At 64.8% G+C, this 21,769-nt stretch overlaps 1 protein-coding gene across 12 annotated transcripts in view; it reads left to right on the forward strand.

Annotated features, from left to right (window-relative positions):
* The first annotated feature begins 1,436 nt into the window (after positions 1 to 1,436).
* Positions 1,437 to 21,769, forward strand: part of VAV2 (vav guanine nucleotide exchange factor 2) — a 169,722-nt gene continuing 149,389 nt past the window's right edge. For 11 of the 12 annotated variants that reach the window (XM_045043733.1, XM_045043738.1, XM_045043735.1 and 8 more), the window contains exon 1: positions 1,437 to 1,795. In XM_045043733.1, the coding sequence (XP_044899668.1) occupies positions 1,592 to 1,795 (204 nt within the window). In that variant the 5' untranslated portion in view covers positions 1,437 to 1,591. The remainder of the gene's footprint in view (positions 1,796 to 21,769) is intronic. The other variant, XM_045043740.1, reaches the window with a different exon arrangement.

Raw genomic sequence — 21,769 nt, forward strand, 5'->3', positions numbered from 1 at the left:
GCCCAGTGGAAGAGGGGGGCGGGGCCATGGGGCAGGGAACGCAGGTCCAGAATTCCACCAGGAGAGTCCAGAGTGGGTGGCCTCCCAGAGATTGCTCCCCCCACCCCACTGATGGCTGGGCGGCTCAGGGAGGGGCTGTGACTTGCCCAGGGTGGCTCAGCACATCCTGAGCTGAGCCAGGATCCACATCACTTCATCGGCCGATTGGCTCTTCAAGTCCTTGAAGCAGTGTCGCTGTCGCGGGAGGCCAGCTGCTGACAGCGTGGGGCCCCCACCCCAGGGCGTGGCTCAGGAAGGACTTTAGGGCGGGGTCAGTGGACCCCGCAGTCAGAGAGTGGCCTGCCACGACCCAGATCCCAGGCAGTCAGAGAGTGGCCTGCCACGACCCAGATCCCAGGCAGCTCGGGCCTCATGACAAGCCCTCCCTCACTTATCTCGAATATTCCATCTTGGACGCCAGGATTTGCCCTTTGGGCAGCTGCAAGTGGCCAGGCCTCTGGGTCATAAAGCAGGGGAATCCCGGCCTTTGTGCGGAGTCGCGGGTGGGGTGGGGGGACATCTTGCGGGTCCCCGGCCGGAGCAGAGGATGGGACGGGGGTTCTGGGCGCATACCCGGCCCGTGTGCCTCCGGCATCGAGTTACCCCTCGGGGACGGACTGGTGGACCAAGGGGACGCGGGAGGCCTCGGCCTAGTCGGTGCCCCCTCCTGGGTCTGTCCTTCTCGAAGGGCCACGCGGAGGTCCCCAGCGCGAAAGGGGCCACAGCCTGGTCGCCACGAGCGGAACGCAGGGCCAACGCAGAGACCGAGACCCGGCCATCCCTCTAGTGGCTAGGCCGCTCGCCCGGGGCGCAGAGCTCCCCAAAAGTCCCGGCGCCCGCGGACAGAGTGGGCGGGCCCGGGGCGGCGCCGCAGCCCCCGCCCTCCGCAACTTTGGCGGGCGGCGGGGCAGGAAGTGGGGGAGCGGGGGCGGCGCCAGGCCCTCGCGCCGGCCCCGCCCCCGCCCCGCCCCGCCCGTGGCCGCGCCCCCCGCGCCCCCCCCACCCCCGCGCCCCCTCACCACCCCCCGCTCCGAGCCGCCGCGCCGCCGAGTCGGAGCGCCGGGCGCCGAGCGCGGAGCCCGCAGGCGGGTTGAACAAAGCGGCGGCGACGAGGGTGGCCCAGGCCCCGGACGCGCCGAGCGAGCGACCCGCCGGCCCTTTGTCTCGGGCGGGGCAGGAGCGGCGGCAGCCGCGGGGCGGTCGGAGCGCAGCATGCGGCGCCCCGAGGGGCGGATCGCGGGGCGCTGCGGCGGCGGGCGGTGCGGAGCCCGGCCCGGGGCCCGGGGGCGCTCGCGCGTGTGAGGGGCTCCGGCGCGCCGCGCGGCGCCCACCCCGCGGCCGCACGTGGGCGGGAGCGGCGGCCCGCGAGGAGCCGGAGGAGGAGGAAGAGGAGGGGACGCGCGGCGGCGCAGCGGGGACCCGGGGCCGCCCGCGCGAAGCCCCGCCCCGGCCGCCGAGCCCCGCGCGGGCGGGCGGGATGCCCCGCGGCCACCGCACTTTGGCCGGAGCGCTGCCCTGAGCGGGCCCCGGCCGCGCGGCCGCCGCGGGCGCCATGGAGCAGTGGCGGCAGTGCGGCCGCTGGCTCATCGACTGCAAGGTCCTGCCGCCCAACCACCGGGTCGTGTGGCCCTCGGCGGTGGTCTTCGACCTGGCGCAGGCGCTGCGCGACGGCGTCCTCCTGTGCCAGCTGCTGCACAACCTGTCCCCCGGCTCCATCGACCTCAAGGACATCAACTTCCGGCCGCAGATGTCCCAGGTGAGGGTCCGGGCGCGCGGGCGGCCGCGGGGAGGGAGAAGGGCGCGCCCCAGGAGGCGCGAAGTTGACCAAAGTCCCCCAAGCCCGGGGCGCGCCGCCGCCGCCCGTGGGCACGGCCGGGGAGCGCCCCGGGCCGGTCTGCGCCTCCCCGGCGAGGGGAGACTCGCGGCCGGGCGGGGCGCCCGCCCCTGCCGACCCCTCTCCGCGTCCCTCCCGGCCCCGGGGAGCCCGCCACGCCCGGGGGCCTCGTCCGGCGTCGCGCCCTCGGGCTTCGGGTCTGGTGGACTGGACCGTGGACGACGAGCGGGCGCGGTCGCAGGGGTCGGCGGGGCGGGGAGCGGGGGCCGGAGGGCGCGGGTGGGCTCGGGGCGCCGCCTCCAGGACAGGGCCGCACAAGTTGGTGCGATCGGAGGTCCCCGTCGCTCCCCCGGCACCCTCGAGTGTGGCCTTTGTCGTGGCCGAGCGCGTGTGGCTGCAGGCCGGCAGGAAAATGTCTGCGCAGCCGGCAGGAGCTGCTTTTCTTGGCCCCTTAAAGGGAACTTGGCCGAGACTTTAGCAGAATGAAGCTCCGGTCTTGCCCTCCTGGAGTCCCAGAGCTCCCACCCAGCTCCGGTTTGAAGGGGCCCAGGGGGCCAGCCTGGGTCTGGCCAGCGCTGTTGAGGATCCACCTAACTGTTAGCCCCGAAGCCCCCTTCCTCCGTGGCCCTCTGTGGCAAGTCCGCGTGGACAACGGCCATTCATGTGTGACATCGGAAAACAGACTAGGGAGAAGGAGGGTTGGAGTGAGTCACGGCTTTTCCAGGCTGGGCTGCATGGCCTCTGCCCTTTGGCTGTGACTGCGTTTCCAAGGAGATGGGGGCCCCCCCTCCCCCAGGGAGAGGAGGGGGGTGGCTGCTGACAAAGAGGTGCCCTGAGAGGGTAAGGGGGCTGCGCTCCCACTCAGCCCAGGATCAGGGGAGGCAGACGGGCTGGTGAGGGAGCCTGGAGGTGGGGGCATGAGGTCTTAGGGCCCCCCTAAAGCCAGCTCTCTTGCTAACCAGCCCGGAGTGGGGGCCAGGCGCCCTGCTGCAAAATGCTTTCATGAATCCGTTCCCCTCCATCCATCCCTCTGCGGGGGGGGGGGGGGGGGCTGGGAGGGAGAAACTGAGGGCAGGAGGGGTTGCCGAGGGCAGAGCCGGCCATGGGCGAGAGTGTGTCTGCCTTTGGCCCTGACGCTGCCCAGGCTTGCTGGCTCCTGACGGGTTTCCTGGCTGATTGGCAGGGAGGCTGGGGCACAGACACAGCCTGGGGTGGGTCCTGGGGCTGCCCTTTTCCAGCCGTGGTTTGGGCAGGGGGCGGGGGGGAGGGGGCACTGGCTGTGGCAGGTGGCTTGGCTCAGCCCCTGTGCTGGAAGCGCACAGACATCCCGGGGTCCACGGAGCCGTCCGTGGGACAAGGACACTGACACCGGCACAGCCCCTTTGTGCCCCAGCCTGGGTGAAGGGATGGATGTGAAGGGAGAACTGGGAGGGCCAGTGTCTCTGTGTCTTCCTGGGCATGTCCTGATTGACACCTGGCACCGTTGCCTTGCAGGTAGGTGACTGCCTTCGGGGCCTCAGTTTCCTCATCTGGTTGATGGGAACAGCTGTGGGAGCCACCACATAGCCACGTGGTGAGGATTCCACGGGGGAAGGCGGAGAACGTCCTCCGTGCAGTGCTGAGTTAACGTTAGTGATTTTAGGAGGGCCCTCTGGGCACTGGCGGTATCGCTCTTGGCTGAGCGCTGGTCTCCCTGACCTCGAGCCCACCGGTCACCTTGTGGGGGAGGGGGTGGGTCACCCCTGTCTTTGTGTGTCTGCTGCTGATGCGGGGACGGCCGCCGGTGCTCCTTGAACCTGCGTTCGCTGGGTCAGGGGGCTGGTCAGATGGCTGCATCTCTCTAGTCATAGTTAAAGAAACGGTCCTCTTTACCAGGTCTGGCTGTGCGTGGGTCGGGAAAGGAGCTTGGGGGCCTCTCTGTGTGGCTGCTCTTTGTTAATCGGGAAGCTTCCGGTCCCTGGAGGTGGGAGAGGTGTCCTGTCGGCCCGGCCCACGGTGGTTAGATCACAAGGAAAACCGAAGCTTCCCTTTCTTACCGGTCCTGCCCTGGGTGAGGCTCGATCCTGGGGAGGGTACCCCATCCCTGTTCTATAGACGAGGCCGCCACAGCTCAGAGACATCGACTTGGCCCGGATCACACAGATCAGAAACCACGAGCTCAGTTCTCCCCTCTCGGACTTGAAATGAAGTAGGTTCCGCGAGACTTCCCGAAGCTGTCGGGCTGACTTTCGCATGGGCGCTCCTGGCCTGCTGGTCGGTTGCTCCTGCCGCGTGTCTGTTTCTACCGCGTGGACGGGGTGTGGGGTGTGCGCCTGTTTGCTGTGGGGGTCTGTGGAGGGAAGTGGGTCTGCAGGCCCTTCCCGCGTCCCTGCCGTCCCGGAGCGCCAGAGACCCGTCCAGCCCAGAGGCCTCCACGATGCTCCCTCGTTCCAGAAGGCCGTGCTGGCTGCTCATGGCGCCGTCGTGGTTTGGGGGGGGACAGCGTGTGGAATGCCCCTCCACTCTGAGTTGACCTCGGCTGGGCTATCGGCCCCACAGGAGCGTCAGAAGCGTCAGAGCGTGTGCGCTTATGGGGTGTCGGCTGGGTACGGAGCTGGAAACGAGGAGGTGTTCGCAGAGGGTCCAAGTTGCCCCTTCGTCATGCCTCCTGGAGCTGGCAGGTCGGGTGCTTTCATATTTTTTTTTTTAAATCCAAAATGCCTGGAAGCCGCCTTGGATTTAATTAAACTAATTAGGTATGGCCACAATCTGCTGATCCCAAGGAGAGATCACGTGTGTCCAGAGCCGCTCTGGCCGTGAGGGCCTGAGGTGCTGATGCCAGGAGCCAGCCCTTGGGTTGGGGCTGAGCCTTCCGGGCGCCACCCAGCCCCGCCCCGCGCCCACACCCACGCCACCCTGGCGGGCCTCCTCCCCGGAGAACAGGTTGGGAAGCCCGTCGGCGGGGACACGGCACAGAGAGGGCGTGGGACCCCGGAGCCTACCAGGATTCCTCTCCTGCCCACGCCTCCGTCGTCGACTCCTTCCCGACCCTGCCTCGTGCCCTTGCTGGTAGACCTCGCCTCCTCTTAGCCTGATTCTTCCTGGAGGCGCTAGTCCAGAGGCCCCTCCTCTGGGAAGCCTCCTCTGATGGCACCGTCCTGTCCCGCGGCGTGGCGAGCCCGGCCGTGGCCCCCAGACCTGGGTGCGTCGCTAACCTCGCACTTCCGCGCCCTTGCTCCACCCAGCGTGTGGGGGCCACGCTTCTGCTGCGCACTCTGCAAAGCCCAGGAGCTGTGTGTTTTCTGTCGCCCTCCAGACTGGGCCGAGCCCCTCCAGGAGGTCATCTCGGGGTCCCACGGAGCCTGCGTCCCTTTGTTCCTTTGCCGCTGTGTTGCATCATCCCAAGGCAGGCTCTGTGCTTGCTGGGGGGCCCGGGGGGCCAGCTGGGCGGGTCCTGCTCTCATGACGCCCCAGGCGAGTGAGGGCGCACCGCAGAGGTGTCGCCCAGATGCCTGGGGCCGCAGAAGCGGCCTGCAGGTGGCCTGGGTCCTGAGGCCGAGGCGTGCGACGCCAGGGCAGCGGGGAGCAGAGAGGAAGCCTCATACTCGTGGAAAGAGGAAACCTCTTCTGTTTCAGTTTTGAAAACGCGTTGGACTCACGGCAAGCTCTGCGTGCTGCACACACAACTGTTTTCGACCCAGTTGAGGTGAATGGGTCATTTGGTCCCTCACCCCGAGTGTGTCAGCGCGTTGCCCCCAAACAGGGGCGTTGTCCTCGGTGAGCGCGGCGCGGCCTCCCCGTCACGTCCCGCCGTGTGACCCACTCACGCCTCAACGGGTGTCCCCGAAATGCCGGTTCGGCAGAAGGGGCGACCGGGAGGGTTGGCTGCTCTCCCTCTCTCCAGCCCCTCCGTCTGGGCCGGCCCCTCAGCCTTCCCTTGATTTTCAGACCCCAACACCCTGCAGGTACCAGGTGCCTTTTGTTGCAGAACGTCCCTCCGTTGGGTCCCTCTGCGTCCCCTCGGGACTGGATTCGGGTTGTGCGCCTGCGCGGGAGACCGGCCACGATGCCGCCCGCTCCCGCCCCTGTCCTGCAGGCGGCAGGTGCTTCGGCTTCGACCCCACTCCCTCGCTTGACGGAGGCGGGGTCTGCCGATCCTGTCCTCGGCGTCACTCCGTCCCCCGTCATGACAGCTTTTCTCCGGAAGGGACTTGGGACAAGGTGCGCCCCCGGTCTTTCCTTCCTCCTTCTCTTCCTTCCTCTCTCTCTTTCTGCCAGTTTGGATCGCGGTTTCCTGTTTTATTCCATGCATTAACGTCTGTTACCGTCATCGTTTGTTTTTGCGCTCACGCTCCCTCAGGTTCGACCCCGGGAACTGCTTCTGTGTGTCTTTGGCACGTTCCCAGTGTTTTCGGTGCCCTGACCTCCTTTCCGGCGTGAGACGTCCAGACTCCTTTTTTATTCTTCTTAGTCCCTGCCAGGAGTCAGCCGTGTGCTTCCGTCTTGGAGAGGGGTGTTTAGAAGCCAAGCTCTGGGTGCAGGGGTGCACACCGCAGCAGGGCGCTCTCCGTGGTCAGAGCTGGCGGTCTGTGTGTGTGTGTGTGTGTGTGTGTGCGCACCCAGGTGTAGACGTATGTGCTGTGTGCATGTGTGTGTCTGGACACATTTGCATTTGTCTTTATTTTCCAAGTGTATCAGTGCCACCCCACAGAAATATGTGAGCCAGTCTGTGTTTAAAAACTTCTGGTGATCATATGAAAAAAGGAAATAGTGACGCAAAACTCTACTCTTAATAACACATTAAAAAAATTTTTTTTAACGTTTATTCATTTGTGAGACAGAGAGAGACAGAGCACGAACAGGGGAGGGTCAGAGAGAGAGGGAGACACAGAATCTGAAGCAGGCTCCAGGCTCCGAGCTGTCGGGACAGAGCCCGAGGCGGGGCTCGAACTCAGGAGCTGCGAGATCGTGACCCGAGTGGAAGTCGGACGCCCAACAGACTCAGCCACCCAGGCGCCCTCTTAATGACACATTTTATTTAATCCATGCATTCTCAGCAAGGGGCGATATGGCCCCCAGGGTGGTGGAAATCGGATCTCTGGGGGTAAAGAAATCAAGTGCTTTTTATGTACAGGTGAAGCACAGACGTACATAGAGTACAAAACAGATACACGGTTCCTCTGTCGTATTAAAATTTGATAGCGGGAGGTCGATTAGGAGGTCGATTATGCAGAGTGCCTGGAAAGGCTCCCAGTGGGGACAACTGGAGAAAGAAACCTGCGTTTCGCCAGCACTGGTTCTTCCACGCGGCAGGGTTGTGGCTCTGAGCGGCTGGGTAGCGATAGCTGGTCCCTGAGGGCGGGGCTGGGAGTGGGGGTGGGCTAGCAGAGGCCGATGTGCCGGGGTCCCCTCTTTGGCACTGGCCTGACCAACGGGGAGGAGGGGCCCTCGCAGGGCTGTGCGGAGCAGGGTCCTGAGGCCTGGGTGTGGAATCGGCGGGAAAGGCCCGTGGCCGTCATCTGCCCGGGTCGTGGGAAGGCACAGCCTGCCGTTGGTGGACAGCGGGTTGTTTGTGGGGGACGCGCTGCTGGCACCGGTCTGGCTTTGGCCTCGGTGGGCTGGGATGGAACCTGGAAGTTTGCCGTGCGTTTGGCGGGGAGGCCGTCCTGAGGGAGGACCCGCGTCTGTCCACGGTCTGGGCCCTGGAGATGGGCGTCTCAGTGCTGGGAATGGGGGGGCTCTACTGAGCCCGGGGCCAAGTGTGGGGCCTCCGGCCTTGCTGGAGGCTTGACCGGGGTGAGCAGCCACGGTGAGCCCCCACCCCAGCGCCTCGTTGGAGCTCTGTCTTGCATGCGGACATGGTGGCCAAGGATGTCCCCTCCCTGGAGAGCGACTGCCTCATCCTTCCCAGAGACGCACTAGGTCCCTCTCTGGGGGTCAGCAGTGTGATGCCCTCCAGCCTCTTCCTCCCGGCCCCGTGCCCAGCATGTTGGTGTCTGTGGCTTCCTGAGTTTGAGGGTGGGACGCCCCCGGGGCGGACAGTGCGGGTGGGGCCCTGGTTTAGGCAGAGACCCAGGCTCAGCCCCACGGCCGAGGCCCTGCCAGGTCGGCCTCCGTCCCGACTGGCCCGTGAGTCCACCCCTCTCTCCCCCAGCAGGGGTGGACCCTCGTCTCGTGTCGAGGGCCAGACGGTACATGTTTCAGGCTTTGTGGGCCAGACGGTCTCTGTCGTGACCACTCAACTCTGCCCTCCCGGTGTGGAAGCAGCCGTGGTCGATCTGCAAATGGGTGAGCCGTGGCCGTGTGCCAGTAAACTTCACGGAGACTGAAATTTGATTTCGTATCACTTTCATGTGTCACCGAATATTATTCTTCTAGATTTCTCCCCCCTGACCGTTTAAAAACATGGAAACGCGCCTCAGCTTTGTGGCCCGTGCAGAGCCAGGCAGCGGGCTCGCTTGCCACGCTTGGGGCCTGTCCTGGGCCTGTGAGGGAGCCCAGGTCCCCGGGCTCGGCCCTCCCGGAGTGTGCCGTCCTGTCTCCCTTTGTACCCGGGGCCCTTGGCACGGGCTCCCGCAGCAGGAAGCGCCCAGGAGGAGCAAAGCTTCTCCGTCTTGCGCCGGAAATCGTGCCAAGTGCTGGGGCCGTGATCACCCACTTTGTAGGTGAGGCCGCCGAGGCCGCCGGGGCTGGGCCCCCGGGGTCTGGACGTTCGGTGAGCGAGGTGAGGGCCCTGACGCGGCGGTGGAGGGACGCACTGGCATCGGCCACTCGGCTCCAGCGGGGACCTCAGTGGCAGCGGGGTCACCGGCCTGGCCAAGTCTCCGTCTCCTCGTCTGAAAAGGGGACGCCCGTGGGCACCCTGCAGGCTGCCGGGGGCATTTGATGGGAAAACACGGGCCTGGCGCTGTCCCTGTCTCGTGCCTGGCGCCTGCTGGAAAGGTCTCACGGCCTCTCTCTGCTGCTTCCCTCCCAGAAGCTCAGTGCTGGTGGGCGCAGGAGGTGGGGACAGCTGCAGGGTTTGCTGTCACCTCGTTTGGGGCTGTGTCAGTCCTTAGCTGATGCAGATATTTGGATCCGTGAGGACAGGGACTGAGGAAGGCATGGAGGAACTGACCTTGGAAGCCGGATGGCTTTAGGTAAGTGAAGGCTGGAGATGGGCGGTTGCTGCAGAAATGGCCCCCATTAAAAACAAAAAAAAAATTTTTTTAATGTTTACTTTTGAGAGAGAGAGAGAGCGGGAGAGGGGCAGAGAGAGGGGGAGTCACAGAATCCGAAGCAGGCTCCAGGCTCTGAGCTATCAGCACAGAGCCCCACACGGGGCTCGAACTCATGGACCATGAGATCATAACCTGAGCTGAAGTCAGACGCTTAACCAACTGAGCCACCCAGGCGCCCCGGGGATTCTCGATCGTTGCTGCCAGCTGTGCCCCGTCCTGGGAGGGTTTGTCCCCTGACTGCCCAGCACTGGCCCCTCCCCTGGGCCTTAGGAGACCCCGTGAGGCACCAGGTTGGGCACTTAATGGAGAGGTTACGGGGGCTACCCGAGGTCACACGGCTGCGTGGAGCGTGAGGCCTCTTGCCAACCCGCACCACGGCCTTTGGACGGTCCCCACTGGTGAGGAGGCTGGGGGCTTCCCAGGGCCTGAGTCCAGAGGTGGCCCCGGGCTGCCCGGCCCTGCCCTTGTGGCTTCATGGCTCTGGGCCCGTCCTCACCTGCTCCCTGGTGCTGGGAGGGGGCTCACTGTGTCGTTGCTCCCCACTCGTGGTCACACGCTCATGGGCATCGGGCGAGAGAAACAGGGACCCCTGACACTGTGTCCCTGACCTTCCAGAAGAGGAGACGGCAGGAGGGTTCTTGAAGAGACAAAAGGGGCACTTTCCAATGCAGAAAACCATCCAGCAGGCCCGCGAGGGGCTGCCTGTTGGGACGCTGGGGAGGTGACAGTGGCCCTACTCCAGTCGTGTGTTCTGACCTGTGTCCCCCCGGCCCTGCCTGCTCTCCCCAAATGCCATTTCTGGAACTGGGGAATGCACTGCTTGGGGGTGAAGTTGAGGCCTGTTTGGGGGGGGTGCCTGAAGCTGGGGTCTCAGGGTGAGGGGGCCTCCCTGTCCCCGCCCGGCCGTGGGGCCCTGCTCAGTGCCCCTCCTCCACCGTCAGATGACGTCAGGTCCCTGCCGAGCTGTCTCCCGGCGCATTCATGGCTCTGCCACGCAGATCAGTGCGTCCCTGAGATGTGGGAGGTGGCGGGGAGGGTGCTGGTCCGCGCCCCCAGGAGTCCCTATGCCGGGGACAGGCCTGGGTGCCAGGTGTCGGCCTGCTCCCGCGCCCCCCCGGCCCAGCCCTGCCTCTGGGTGGTCTCCTCCCTCAGTGCACCTCCCTTTCTGTGCCACACGCTTCCAGGTTGCCCAGATGTCCACTTGATCGTCGTAGCTCACCTGTAGGCGTAGGATGCTGCCAGGCGAGGGTGGTGTGGGCACCGATCGCGTGGCGGCCAGTGGCCCCAGGGAGAGGGGGCCTCTGCAGAGGCGCAAGGGCTGAGCTACCTGGCAGGGTCCCCACGGCCCGCCCCGCCCCCGCTTTCCTCACGTCAGAGCCGAGGCCCACATTCAGGCTTCTCTGGCTTGTCCCGGCAGGGGCTGGCTGTGGTCCATGGCGGTGCTCCTGTTTGCTGGCCCCTGGGGCTGGCAGGCGGCTTGCTGAGAGGCCTCAGTGCCCCACAGGAGTGGGGGGTCCCAGCTTGTAACTGTACGAGCGGGCGTCTGGTTCCGGGGCCATCGCCAACCTGTCCCGGGCACACGGGGCACCTGGGGCAGTCTGCTCGCAGCCCGTGTCAGGCCCTCGTGCTCCCGGCAGCCACATCCGGAGACCCTCCCTCCCTTCCCTGAGCTCCTCCCACTCTTCCTTTACCCCTCCCTGCCAGAGGTGGGCAGCCCCCCGAGTCTCTGGCCGCAGGGGCAGGAGAGAGGACAGCTGACGGGCATTTCGGTGAGGGACGAGACCGCTCGGATCTGAGCTGTTTTCCCTCGCGGGTGATGGCCTCACACAAGAGCTGCCACGGAGACATTCGGTTTTACTTGTTTTCACCCCAGAGCTCGGAGGAAGCGGGCTTGAGGCGCGGCAGCGGGGTGTGACCCCACGGCTGCTCCCCCCGGGCCTCTGTGCTCCTGGCTGCAGAAGGGGCCCCCGTCCCTCGAGGTGTCTGGGCGTAGTCGGTGCGGTGAGGGCTCAGGGCCGGTGTCCTGGCTCGGCTGCCGAGCACCGTGGGCCGCGGAGCTTGACCGTCGTGGGGTCTCGGTTTCCTCCTCTGTAGGATGGGAGATCTTTCTCGGCGGGTGAATAGATAAACGTGGGGGTCTCTCCAGACGATGGAGTAGGAGGCGACCAGAGGGAGGAACGAAGCCTGACAGGTGTGGCCGTGGGGACGAACCTCGGGCACGTGTGGAGGGAGAGAAGGTAGACATGAGAGGGTAAGGACTGTGGGACTCCAGCGATGCGAGGTTCCAGGGCAGGTGAATCGACACATACGGCGAGTGGGGGGGGAGGAGGGGGAGGGAAACTGGGCGGTGAGTGTACTAAATCACCAATCACAATTTTGTCCTTTTTTTTAAATGTTTATTTTTAAGAGACAGAGACAGAGAGCGAGCAGGGGAGGGGCAGAGAGAGAGGGAGACACAGAATCGGAAGCAGGCTCCAGGCTCCGAGCTGTCCGCACAGAGCCCGACGTGGGGTTCGAACCCACAAACTGTGAGATCACAACCTGAGCCAAAGTCGGACGCTTTACCTACTGAGCCACCCAGGCGCCCCCCCCCCTTTTTTTAAATTAAAGTTTACTTATTTATTTTTGAGAGAGAGAGAGGGAGGGAGTGCGAGTGCACGCGAGCAGGGGAGGGGCAGAGAGAGGGAGAGAGAATCCCTAGCAGGCTCCACACTCATCACAGAGCCCATCACGGGGCTCGAACTCGTGAACTGTGAGATCATGACCTGAGCCCAGGTCAAGGGTCAGACGCTTAACTCACTGAGCCACCCGGGCGCCCCTCTGATGTGTCTTACCACACAGGAAGAGCCTTGGGCTGGCAGGGGATTATGTGAGGCATTTGAGCAGGTGCAGGCAGGTGAGTACCTGAAACCCTCACTTGCTGTGCTGGGGGCCTCGGGGCCACCGTGTGACTCCCACAGGCCCCGCACACTTTGCCTGTGGCCTCCCTCTTCCACAGAAGATGTGAAGGGCCCAGTTTTATGACTGTGCGGATGTAAAGGCAAGGGTACTAGCAGCATATGTTGAAATGTGGTCTTTGACCTCACACCCCTTTGGGCCCTACAAGTGCTGGCCCGCCGTGCCTGGGAAGTGGCTCAGCCCTGCGTGGTGGCAGGGCACCTTTCTCGGGCCTCTTCTTGTCCTGGGTCCGTGCTGCTGCAGGACTCGGGGCACTGAGGCAGGGCTGGGTGCCCCGAGGGTTCCGCGGGACCTACTTCTCTCTCTGGGAGTGAGGCTTGAGTGGAAGCAGGAGGCAGCTGCCTCTGCTCCAGGCTCCTGACTCAGCGCCTCAGACAGGACGGCCCAGGAGAGCTCCTGAGCTCATGTGTCGGGAGAAAGTCCCCCCTCCTCCCCACCTCCTGGGCACCCGATTCAGGGTGTACGATGAAGGAAGACGGGGGCCGGGAGCACGTGAGAGGTTGCGTCTCAGTGGCCCCACCTGTAAAATGGGACCGTCATCTCTCGGTGCCTCCAAGGGTGATGGGAGGAAGGCTCCTGGGGCATCTGATGTCCCCCGTGAACAACGGAAGCCGCTCGGGGTCTGGGTGCTGGGATCTGTGTTTGCGTAATCCGTCCTGCGGGAGCCGCCCTGCCTCTGACGCGGGAGTCTGCGCTCTGGTTGACAGGTCCCGGGCCTTGTGCCACTGGGTGAAGGAGGGGCGTTTTCTCCCTGCCCCGCGGTAGCCCAGCGGCCCTGGAGCCGCGATTGCCCCCCGGAAGCGCACCCGGGGGCGGCATTGGCGTTCAGCAAGGATGTGGGTTTTCTCCGTGTCTCTGGCAGATTCGGTTTTTTCTGCATTGGCGGCCACGCTCCTGGAGCCTTCCCTGCCGTCCCTCCCGCTGACCTTCCCGGCCGGGCGTCCGTGTGGGGGCAGTGGGCTTCCTGAGGGTTCCATCGGGGGAGCGGAGGGGCGGGCCGTGGAGGACGGGCGCCTCGTCTGGGAGTGAATAAGGGCGTCAGTAAATCCAGGCTATAAACCTCGCCTTCCGCAGGCGGCCCTTGTGTGCGGAGCTCACGTCTGCTTTGGCTCTGCGGCGCCGTGAGGCCCGGCTGCACTTCTGGGACTTGTTTCTGGAACTGGGTGCGTGTGCGGACGGATCCCAGTGGACCTTGGGGTCAGGAGGCCGGTGCGACCTGCCGTCTCTCTGTGCATCCCTGCATCCCTGACAGGTCTGCGCGGCGCTGGCCGCCTCCAGTAGGCGGAGAGTGGGGGGTGGGCTTGCGTCCATCCTCCCGGCGGTGGCTGAGGGTTCTGGGGTTTGGCCTGCAGAGCTCCGTCCACCCTGTGCACCCCACTCTGGCCAGGGGGCAGGGTCCAGGCGTCGATGGCTGTTGAACGGCTGGTTCTGTTCATGCCAGGGACCACACTCTGGACCGGCTCTGGATCTCCATCCTGAGGCCTCCCCCCTGCACGAGTGTGTCCGGCTGGTGGTGGTTGTGTCCTGCGGGGTGGGAAATGGCCCCGGCCAGGCGGCCAGCAGGTCACCGTTGTGTCTCGCCTTGCCCAGCGGAGCGGCTCCGGTCTTCAGCCTTTCTGCCGCTTCGCCATCTGGCGGCCGTGGGGACGTGCAGGCCAGCACGTGGCCTGCCTCCAGGGGGTGGATCCGGCCGGAGTGCTCGGCCCCTTCCTGCGTTGCGTTCCTCGGGCGCGGCGGTGTCCCCTGCGTGCTGGGCTGGGTCTGGGCTGCTCCCAGGCTGCCCGGCGATGCCTGGATGATCATAATTAGTCACAGTGCTGGGGGCGCCTGGCCACGGACCCGACCCCTGCAAAGGACAGCCTCGGGGAGCGGGGGTGACCGGGGGCTGTTTGATAGCCCTGGAGGCTGAGGCTCCGGGCGTCCGGGAGCTGGTCGGAGTTCACCGGGAGGGGTGGAGGCGGGACTCAAACCCGTGGCCTCCTGTGGCCACGGGCCCACGCGCCGTGCGTGCCGTCGGATGCACAGCCGCCTGCACGCTCTCGCGGTAATTCACGCGCTGGCAGCCCCTCTCCTCTTTTTCTAAACTCGTGTGTGTGGTAAAAAAAATTTTTTTCCTCCTTCTGAAAAACGAGAAGATAGAATTTTCACACACCACTCCCTCCTCATGCAAATAAACCTTGGGAGAAATCGGCCTGCCATCTCCATGGGTGTATTTGGTGGTAATTTAGCTGCTTAAGTGGAACATCTGTTAGCCGGCGAGGCTCCGGGGGAACGGAGCGGTAGATCGCAAGAGTGCTGGGGAAGCAGTCTGTTTGCAGCCGGAGCTCAGGCCCCCCCGCCCCCCCACCCCTCCCACCCCCCATCCACGCCCGCGCGTGGAGGGGCGCCTGGCACTGAGGACCACGGTGCGACGGGCTGCAGGAGGCTGGAGTGTGTGTGCCCGCCCCGCTTGGGTCCCCGAGGACAGCTGTGCGGGCTCGGCGAGGCCGGGGCTCGGGGGAGGAGCCCGTCTTTGCAGCCTGCCCGTGCCCGCGGGACTCTTACACCCAGGCCCCCCACCGGCCGCGTTTCCCCCTTCAGCCGAAGAAGGGGGGTCGTGGTGGTCAGGAACCAGGCTGGGCCCGAGCTCAGACCTGCCCCGCTGCTGATGGGGCCGCATGCGCCCCCGGATGCGCTTCTCAGTGACCCCTTCCCCCCACCCTGCCTGTGCCTCCTTGACTCACCTGTGAAATGTGCTGCCGTGTGATCGGTGAGGTCCCCAGAGTCTCCTGGCTCCCAGTAGGCACTGGTTTCCATGTGGGTTCCGGCCTTTCTGTGAAATGGGTGGTGGTCTTCCTGGCAGCCAGATTCTGGGGGGAGGGCGCCTTCCTTCCCTGCCTCCTGTCGGGTCTCCTCTTCCGTTAAGGGATCTTCCCGGGCGCCCCCAGCTCCTCCTCCAGCCCTCACAGGATCTTTGGAGCTTCCAGCTCCACATTTACTGAGCACCTACTGCCCGTGCCTGGCTGGCCCTCAGTGCGAGAGAAGGACGGGTGAGGACTGGCGACTCCTTTCGGGAGCTCAGAGTCTGGGGGGAGGGCGCCGAGGGGAGCAGCGGTCACCTGGAAGGGGAAGTTAGAGGAACCCAGAGCCACTGCCTTCAAGGCTGTAGGGAGGCAGGGTGGTGGGTGGTGGGTGGCTTGGTCCGGGGCGCAGAGGTGTCACAGAAGGGGGTTGCAGAGAACGTGATGTCCTGGATTTGGCTTCAGGAGGCTCTGTCTTGGGGGCGCCTGGGTGGCTCGGGCCGGTTAAACTTCTGACTTCGGCTCAGGTCATGATCTCACGGTTCGTGAGTTCGAGCCCCGCGTCGGGCTCTATGCTGACAGCTCAGAGCCTGGAGCCTGCTTCGGATGCTGTGTCTCCCTCTCTCTCTGCCCCTCCCCTACTTGTGCTCTGTTTCTCTCTCTGTGTCTCAAAAAATAAATAAACATTTGAAAACAGAATTAAAAAAAAAGAAGGTTCTGCCTCGGCCTCAGTGCTGGGAGTGGATTGGAGGCAGACGCAGTCACCCCAGCAGGGAAGTGATCAGGCCTGGCCCGGGTAGGGTAGGGGGTGGTGTGGGGGAGGGGAGAGAAGCTCCTGGCTCCAGGGTGTGGGGGAGCGGGGTGATGAGGAGGGTGCCCTGATGTCAGGCTTGGGCAGTGGTGTAGACGGTGGGGCTTGTCCACATCCCCCCGTGGGTCTCAAGGTCTGCCGTTGGCGGTGGCCCAGGGAAGGCCCGGCTCGCCCAGCGGTCTGTCCGGAATCTGCCCTGCACCGGAGTTGCGGGACGTTTCGGCCCCACCCGGTTGTGTTCTGTGTCTGGCTTTGAGCTTCCTGCCTTTTTTCCGGTCTCTGTGTGGCTGACCACATCGGTGTCCAGGCTGGACTTGGGGGCGGGGGGCTGGCTCCGGCCTCGCCGTGCCAAACTCTGCGGCCTCTCGTGCGGCCAGGGCCTCGGCAAGAGACCCCTTCCACGAGCACTGGCCTTCATCCTGGACTCCCCTTCCTTGATGATGATGTTCTCTCGTCTGCTAACAGCTCTGCCTTCGCCAGCTCGGGATTGATCAGGTCGTAAGCAGGTGAATTCAGCTCCCTGGGGAAGCACGGATCCCAGCGCGTGCGATTCACCTGCAGGTGACACGACGGCCTTTGTGGAGACCCAGCGAGACGGCCGCAAACCCAAAATCGTGGCGTGTGTTATTTTTAAGTTATGTTAAGTTTAAGGTTTTTGCCTGTGGGAAGAGTGTTTTTTCTTAAAAAGGGTTCCGCTTTCCATGGATCTCTTCGAGACCGCTTTATTGCTATTGATTCAGTGAAGCTTTAATCAGGAAACAGGCTCGCGGTGGGCTCTGTGGACAGTAACCTCCCAGCCTCGCCGGTTCGTTCAGTGGGGGAGAATTTGCCGTGGCTCGGTGGCCGCACGGGAGCAGCTGACTGACGTCTCGAGCTCGAGGCCCGCGTTCGGGCAGGGCCGGACCCCAGGACTTGGGGGCTGTCAGAGGGTGGGCCATCACTGTTTGATACCGGGTGGGACTCAGAGACCCAGGACGGTCTCCCTGCCCCTCACCCCCTTCCTCTGCAGTGAGGGCCCCCAGGCTCTGTAACGGGGGGCAGCACGTAGTGTGGCATGACATTGGCATGGCTGTCAGGAGAGGGGGGACGGTGTTTGTCTAAGGTGTCCCTTGAGGGATATCCGGGCCTCCCAGGATGGCGCTGTGGGTAGGGACCCCGGACGGTCACGGCCTGTCCACGAGAGGTTCCTCCCCTCCGCGGGCCCCGGCGTGGATGGCACCAGACACACACGTACGTACAGAAGGCTTGCTGGTCTGCCTGCCAGCCGGAGGGCACTGTGCAGTTACCTGTGCATCCCCGGGGCGTCCCCGGGGCGTCCCCGAGGAGCCGGGGCTGTTGCCTTAGTCCCCACGTGGCAACCTGCTTTTGTCCCTGCTGTGTCTGCCCCACGTGGCTTCCTGTGCACATTAGTTCATCCGTTCCAAGGTAGGTATTTTCTTCGTGTTCTGACGTCTCCGAAATGAGCGTGGGCCTGGGAGCCTTGTGAGGAGGGCGGTGGCCGGCACTGAGGTCCGCGCGGTTGTGTGTGTGTGTGTGTGTGTGTGTGTGTGTGTGTGTGTGTGTGTGTGCAGGGAGGGCATCTTTAGTCAGCAGGGAGTGAACGTTGAGACAAACAGCCCCAAACACCGACTTCTAGAGAACCTGGCAGCACTCTTTCCGAATGGCCTTCTGCGATTCCTCCGTGTTGACGAAATCGTCACGGAGACAGCGGTGTGTGCAGTTCTGGGAGCCTTGCGGGGTCGGGGTGGGGCCGGGAGGGAGGGCCTGGGCGGGTGTCCCCCGGGGGATGGGCGGTGTGGGGGACGCAGCCCACTCCGCACCCAGCCTCTGGGTCCTGGGGGGCGACGGGGAGGATTCCTTTTGTCTTCAGGCCTCTCTCTGCGCAGCCTTGAGTCCTGGAGCCTCTGCCCCCCAGGTGCCCAGGAGGGTCAGAGCGTGGGCACAGTTGAGCTGGGGGTGCCCACATGGTCTGCCTGCGCCCCCTATCCTCTGGCACTGGGCTGCCATGTCTTGCCGCACCTTAGCCCAGCCTTTGAGTTCCATGAGGCCACCGGAGCGGGGACACGGGTGGCTGGGGGCCATCAGGACGGGTGTCCCAGGACCGGGTTGTCGGGAGGCTGGGGGATGAGTAGCCAGGGGCAGGGGCGGGTCCTTGGGGCGGCACCCCTTTCCTGTCCTAGGGGTGGGTGCGGAGCCAGGGGCGGCCGCCTCTGAGGACCCGAGGCCGCCCTTCCGCCTCCTTCAGGCTCATCGATCCGAGCGTGTTTTCCTGGACGGGTTTCAGCGGCTGCTCCCAGAGCAGCTTGTTAAGGCTCGTCCTTGCTTCTCAGCGAGCAAGGTGCCGCTGGCTGAGCAGTGCTCCAGACCAGCCATCCTGGGGGTCGGCCGTGGGACGTGCGTCCCCGAAGCTCCCCCCCGGGAACCGGAGGTCGGGTAGCCGGCCCTCAGCTTGCCTTTCTGGCTGGTCTCCTCTCAAGGCAGCCGTTTGGCTCTGGGGCCAGAAGCGGGGGCAGCTGTTGAGGACCCCCGGGCAGTAAAGGTAGCTTATTGCCCTGCCTGAGTGTGGGGTCCGGGGAAGGAAGGAGCTGGGCGCCGGGCCACACGTGTCCTCGGTGCCTCCTCTCCCAGATCTCCTGAGGTCCAGCCAGAGCGGAGAGGGGGTTCCGGACCCTTGGGGTGGGGTCCGCAGCCCCAGACAGCAGCGTTCGGCCACTCTGCTTGTCTTCAGGGGAGCGGTACTCTCCATTAGAGCACCCCGTCTCCTTCCCCTCTGCTGCCCTTGGCTTTTCGGCCACAGACTGGCCCCCAGGCATCTGTGGAGGCTTCCAGATGTGGTCCTGGGCCCGGCCTGCCGGAAAAGCCGGCCCGAGAAGGACAGGGAGGGGCACCCGGTGTGGCTGCTCGGTGTGGATCGGTGGGTGATGGATCGGGACCTTCTGCTTACCTGCCCTCCCTGCACCGGCATCTGCGGTCCGTCAGCCCGGGATCCCCCCTGGGGTATCCAGCCTCGTGACGGTGACCGCTCCTCCCCTGTGAGCACCTGCCTCCTGCTCCCCCTTCCTTGGGCTCGGGCAGCCCCTCCCCCTTCCATGACCTCCCCTGCCTGGTGTTCGCTCCTACTCAGCCGGCATTGGCCCCGGGGGCTTTCCCTGCCCTGCCCTGGCATGGGGGCCGGGGGCTCTGTTCAGCGCAGCCCGGGAACAGCCCTCTCCCATCTCCCTGGAGTCGGACCCCGTCTCTCTGAATCTGAGGCGCCTTCTTCCTGGGTGCCAGACTCCTTTACTGAACAGAGGGGGTCGCAGAGTCAGGTTGACAAAGCGCCACAGGCCTGGGCCGGCAGAGCATCCCGCGTCGTCAACCGTCTGGAGGGAGGAAAGAGCCCCGCCCTGACTGAGGGGCGCCTCCCTGCGCTGCGGCTGTTGGTGTTAGCAGGCTCCCGGCCAAGAGGAAACAGAACGCACTCTGCTTCCACTTTCTTCTTAGGCTGGTGCTTGGTTTCCCGGCTTGAGGAAGTAGTTGGCAGTGATGCTTCGGGGTTTGGGGTGAAGCTTCCGCAGGGATCCTCCCGGTGGGACGTCCCTTTGGCCCGAGCTCAGGGCGAGGCTCCCCGCTGGGCGGCTGTACGCCCCGGGCCCCTGGGCCACCTTGGCCTTTGCTCAGCGGTTGGAGGCCTCTCCAGGGACCCGGGGAGGCGGGGAAGGGAGCCTCAGTGTCATGGTTAGTGTTTTAGCTGCGAGATCACGAAATTCCCCACAGACCAGAACTTTCTCAGCCCGGCTTGGGCCTGGGAGGGGCAGCTCTGACCTCCCCCGTGCACCAGTGGCAGGCCGTGTCTGTCTGTGGTGGGGTTGGCATCACGAAGCCGGTTTTTGTGTCTGTCTGACTCTTCCTGGAGACAGAGGAGCGGTGAGCAGCGTCCTGCACGAAGGAGCTGGGGGTCTCCCGGCGACCGGGGCCCCAGGGCATGCCAGCTCTTCCCTGCACGTGTCCTGGGGCGGCCCCTCAGCCTGGAGGCCTTACAAGGACAGAAATCTCTCCTGTCATCTGGTAGAGGCCCCAAGGTGTCGTCGAAGGCCCCAGGGCGCGGTCCCTCCCGGCCATCCAGGGGACGCCTCTCTCAACGCATCATCCAGTCTCTGCCTCTGTCTTGCCTTCTCCACCCTGTGTGTCCCCACCAGGCTTCCGACCTGTGGGGCCTGCCTTTCTGTCCCCGTGCTCTGGCCCGCCCCCGGACGCCCCTGTGGTCTGCAGCTGGTGGGCCGCAAGATTCCCCCCCACCCGGAGCCGCTCCACTGCTCTCTCACTTCCCTTGGCCGCCCCCTCCCCGCCCCCTTCTCCCGAAAATAACCCCGGGGTGGGCGGGCACCTTGCAGGCCCAGCCCAGGAGCCTCGGTTTAACCGTCTCTTCCCGTGGGGGGTGGGCAGAGGCTCGCGCTTTCCTACTCGGTGCCCTCGTGCCTGGCACCGTGCAGGGCCGGGCAGCCGTTTGAGTGATGCAGGGGTGAATCATGAATGAACGAAGCAGGGAAGGTGGGTGGCCTGCCGGGGCTTCCCGAGGCCCTCGTCCGCGGAGCCTGCCCGTGCCTGTCTGTGCCCAAGGCCGTTGGGCTGTGACCGTCCCCTGCGGCGGCCCTGCCTCCACGCGCCCCGTAGCGGACAGGGGCTCAGCTGTGGGCATGGCCCGGGAGGGACAGAGCCAGTTACTGTCACGTAAATGTGATCTCGAAACCCTGGAAACACCCGGAATGCCCGACGGGAGGCATCGCTGGCGCGTGTGGCCCGCGTCCGGGGAGATTCCCAAACACCAGGCCCACGTGTCACATTGCCAGGGAGGAAATGCCAGGGCCCAGAGCTGTGTGCTGTTCCCAGCAGTGAATTTTGTAACAGCAAAAGATGCAGAGTCAAGAGGCTGGACGACAGAAAGCCCTCGCGCGGTCGGTGGTGCTTCGGGGCCGGAGCTCACGTGGGGTTTCGTTTTATTCCAGACTTCCGCCTCACGGAGGAGAGGCTGTTCCTATCTGGGGAGAAGAGACCGGCACCCTGAGCAGGTGGGGCCGGGCCCGGGCTGGAGCTCGGCTGCCTACAGCTGAAATACCAGCTCTGGCCAGCTTCCCTCTGCTGGGACAGCTGGGGGCGTGCCCGTCCCTCCCACCCCCTGCCCTGCTGGCCTCTGCCCCCAGGCCCCTGCAGCCTCCCTCCCCCTGCCCGGCTCCCACCGGCTGGGGGGCGGGCGGAGGGTGGAGGGTGGGCGAGTCCACAGCTGAACATTCCTGACCCCCGGTTCAGGGGAGAGGGCCCAGCTGCTCCTGGCAGACAATGGAGCTCCTTCCCCCCTTCCCCCCCCCCCCCCCCCCGCCGTGCCCCCTGTGCCCCCTCGGCGCTCTGCCCGGGGGCTGGCGCTGGTGCGGCTGGAATTTCCAGTGTGGAGAAGGTTAGGCGGCTGCAGGGTTCACAAGAAAGCACTTCTCCCAAAGCCAGCCCAGAGTTCAGGGTCTTTTTAAGAAATCCTAAAAGTAATGCGCAGTCGTGGGAAACGTGACAGGAGGCCACTCAGGAAAGTTCCCCGGACTCCCGCCCCCGGCAGGCCTGTGTCACTGACTTCGAGGCCCCCAGACCCACAGTGGCCATCAGAGGCTGTTTCTGTGGCTCCTGAGAGAGCCAGAGACCCTCCCGCAGGGGTGGCGGCTTTGGGGGGACCGGGAGGGCAGCGGGGGGGGGGTGGTGCGGCCCCCAGATGCATCCACGCAGGGGTCCCATGCTAGGGGGACCTGGCGAGCCATCCAGTTCCCGAGGTCTCCCAACCGGTTTCTTTTTTGTAGTGAAATTAGCATGAAGTCCGCTGTCTCAGGCGCTTTTTGGGGCACAGTCCAGTGACAGGTTGTTCACAGTGTTACGCAGCCATCGCCTCCACCCGACTCCAGAATCGTTTTCACCTTGTAAAACCGAGGCCACCCAACACACAAGCCTGCACTCCCCGCTTCCTGCGGCCCTGACCCCACCGCTCTTTCTAATTTGTCTTTTTTAATTTGTTTTTTTTTTTTAATGTTTTATTTATTTTTGAGATAGAGACAGAGCCTGAGCAGGGGAGGGGCAGAGAGAGAGGGAGACACGGAATCCGAATCGGGCTCCAGGCTCCGAGGCGTCAGCA

Source organism: Felis catus, chromosome D4 (genome assembly GCF_018350175.1).
Source record: "Felis catus isolate Fca126 chromosome D4, F.catus_Fca126_mat1.0, whole genome shotgun sequence".
Classification (NCBI taxonomy): domain Eukaryota; kingdom Metazoa; phylum Chordata; class Mammalia; order Carnivora; family Felidae; genus Felis; species Felis catus.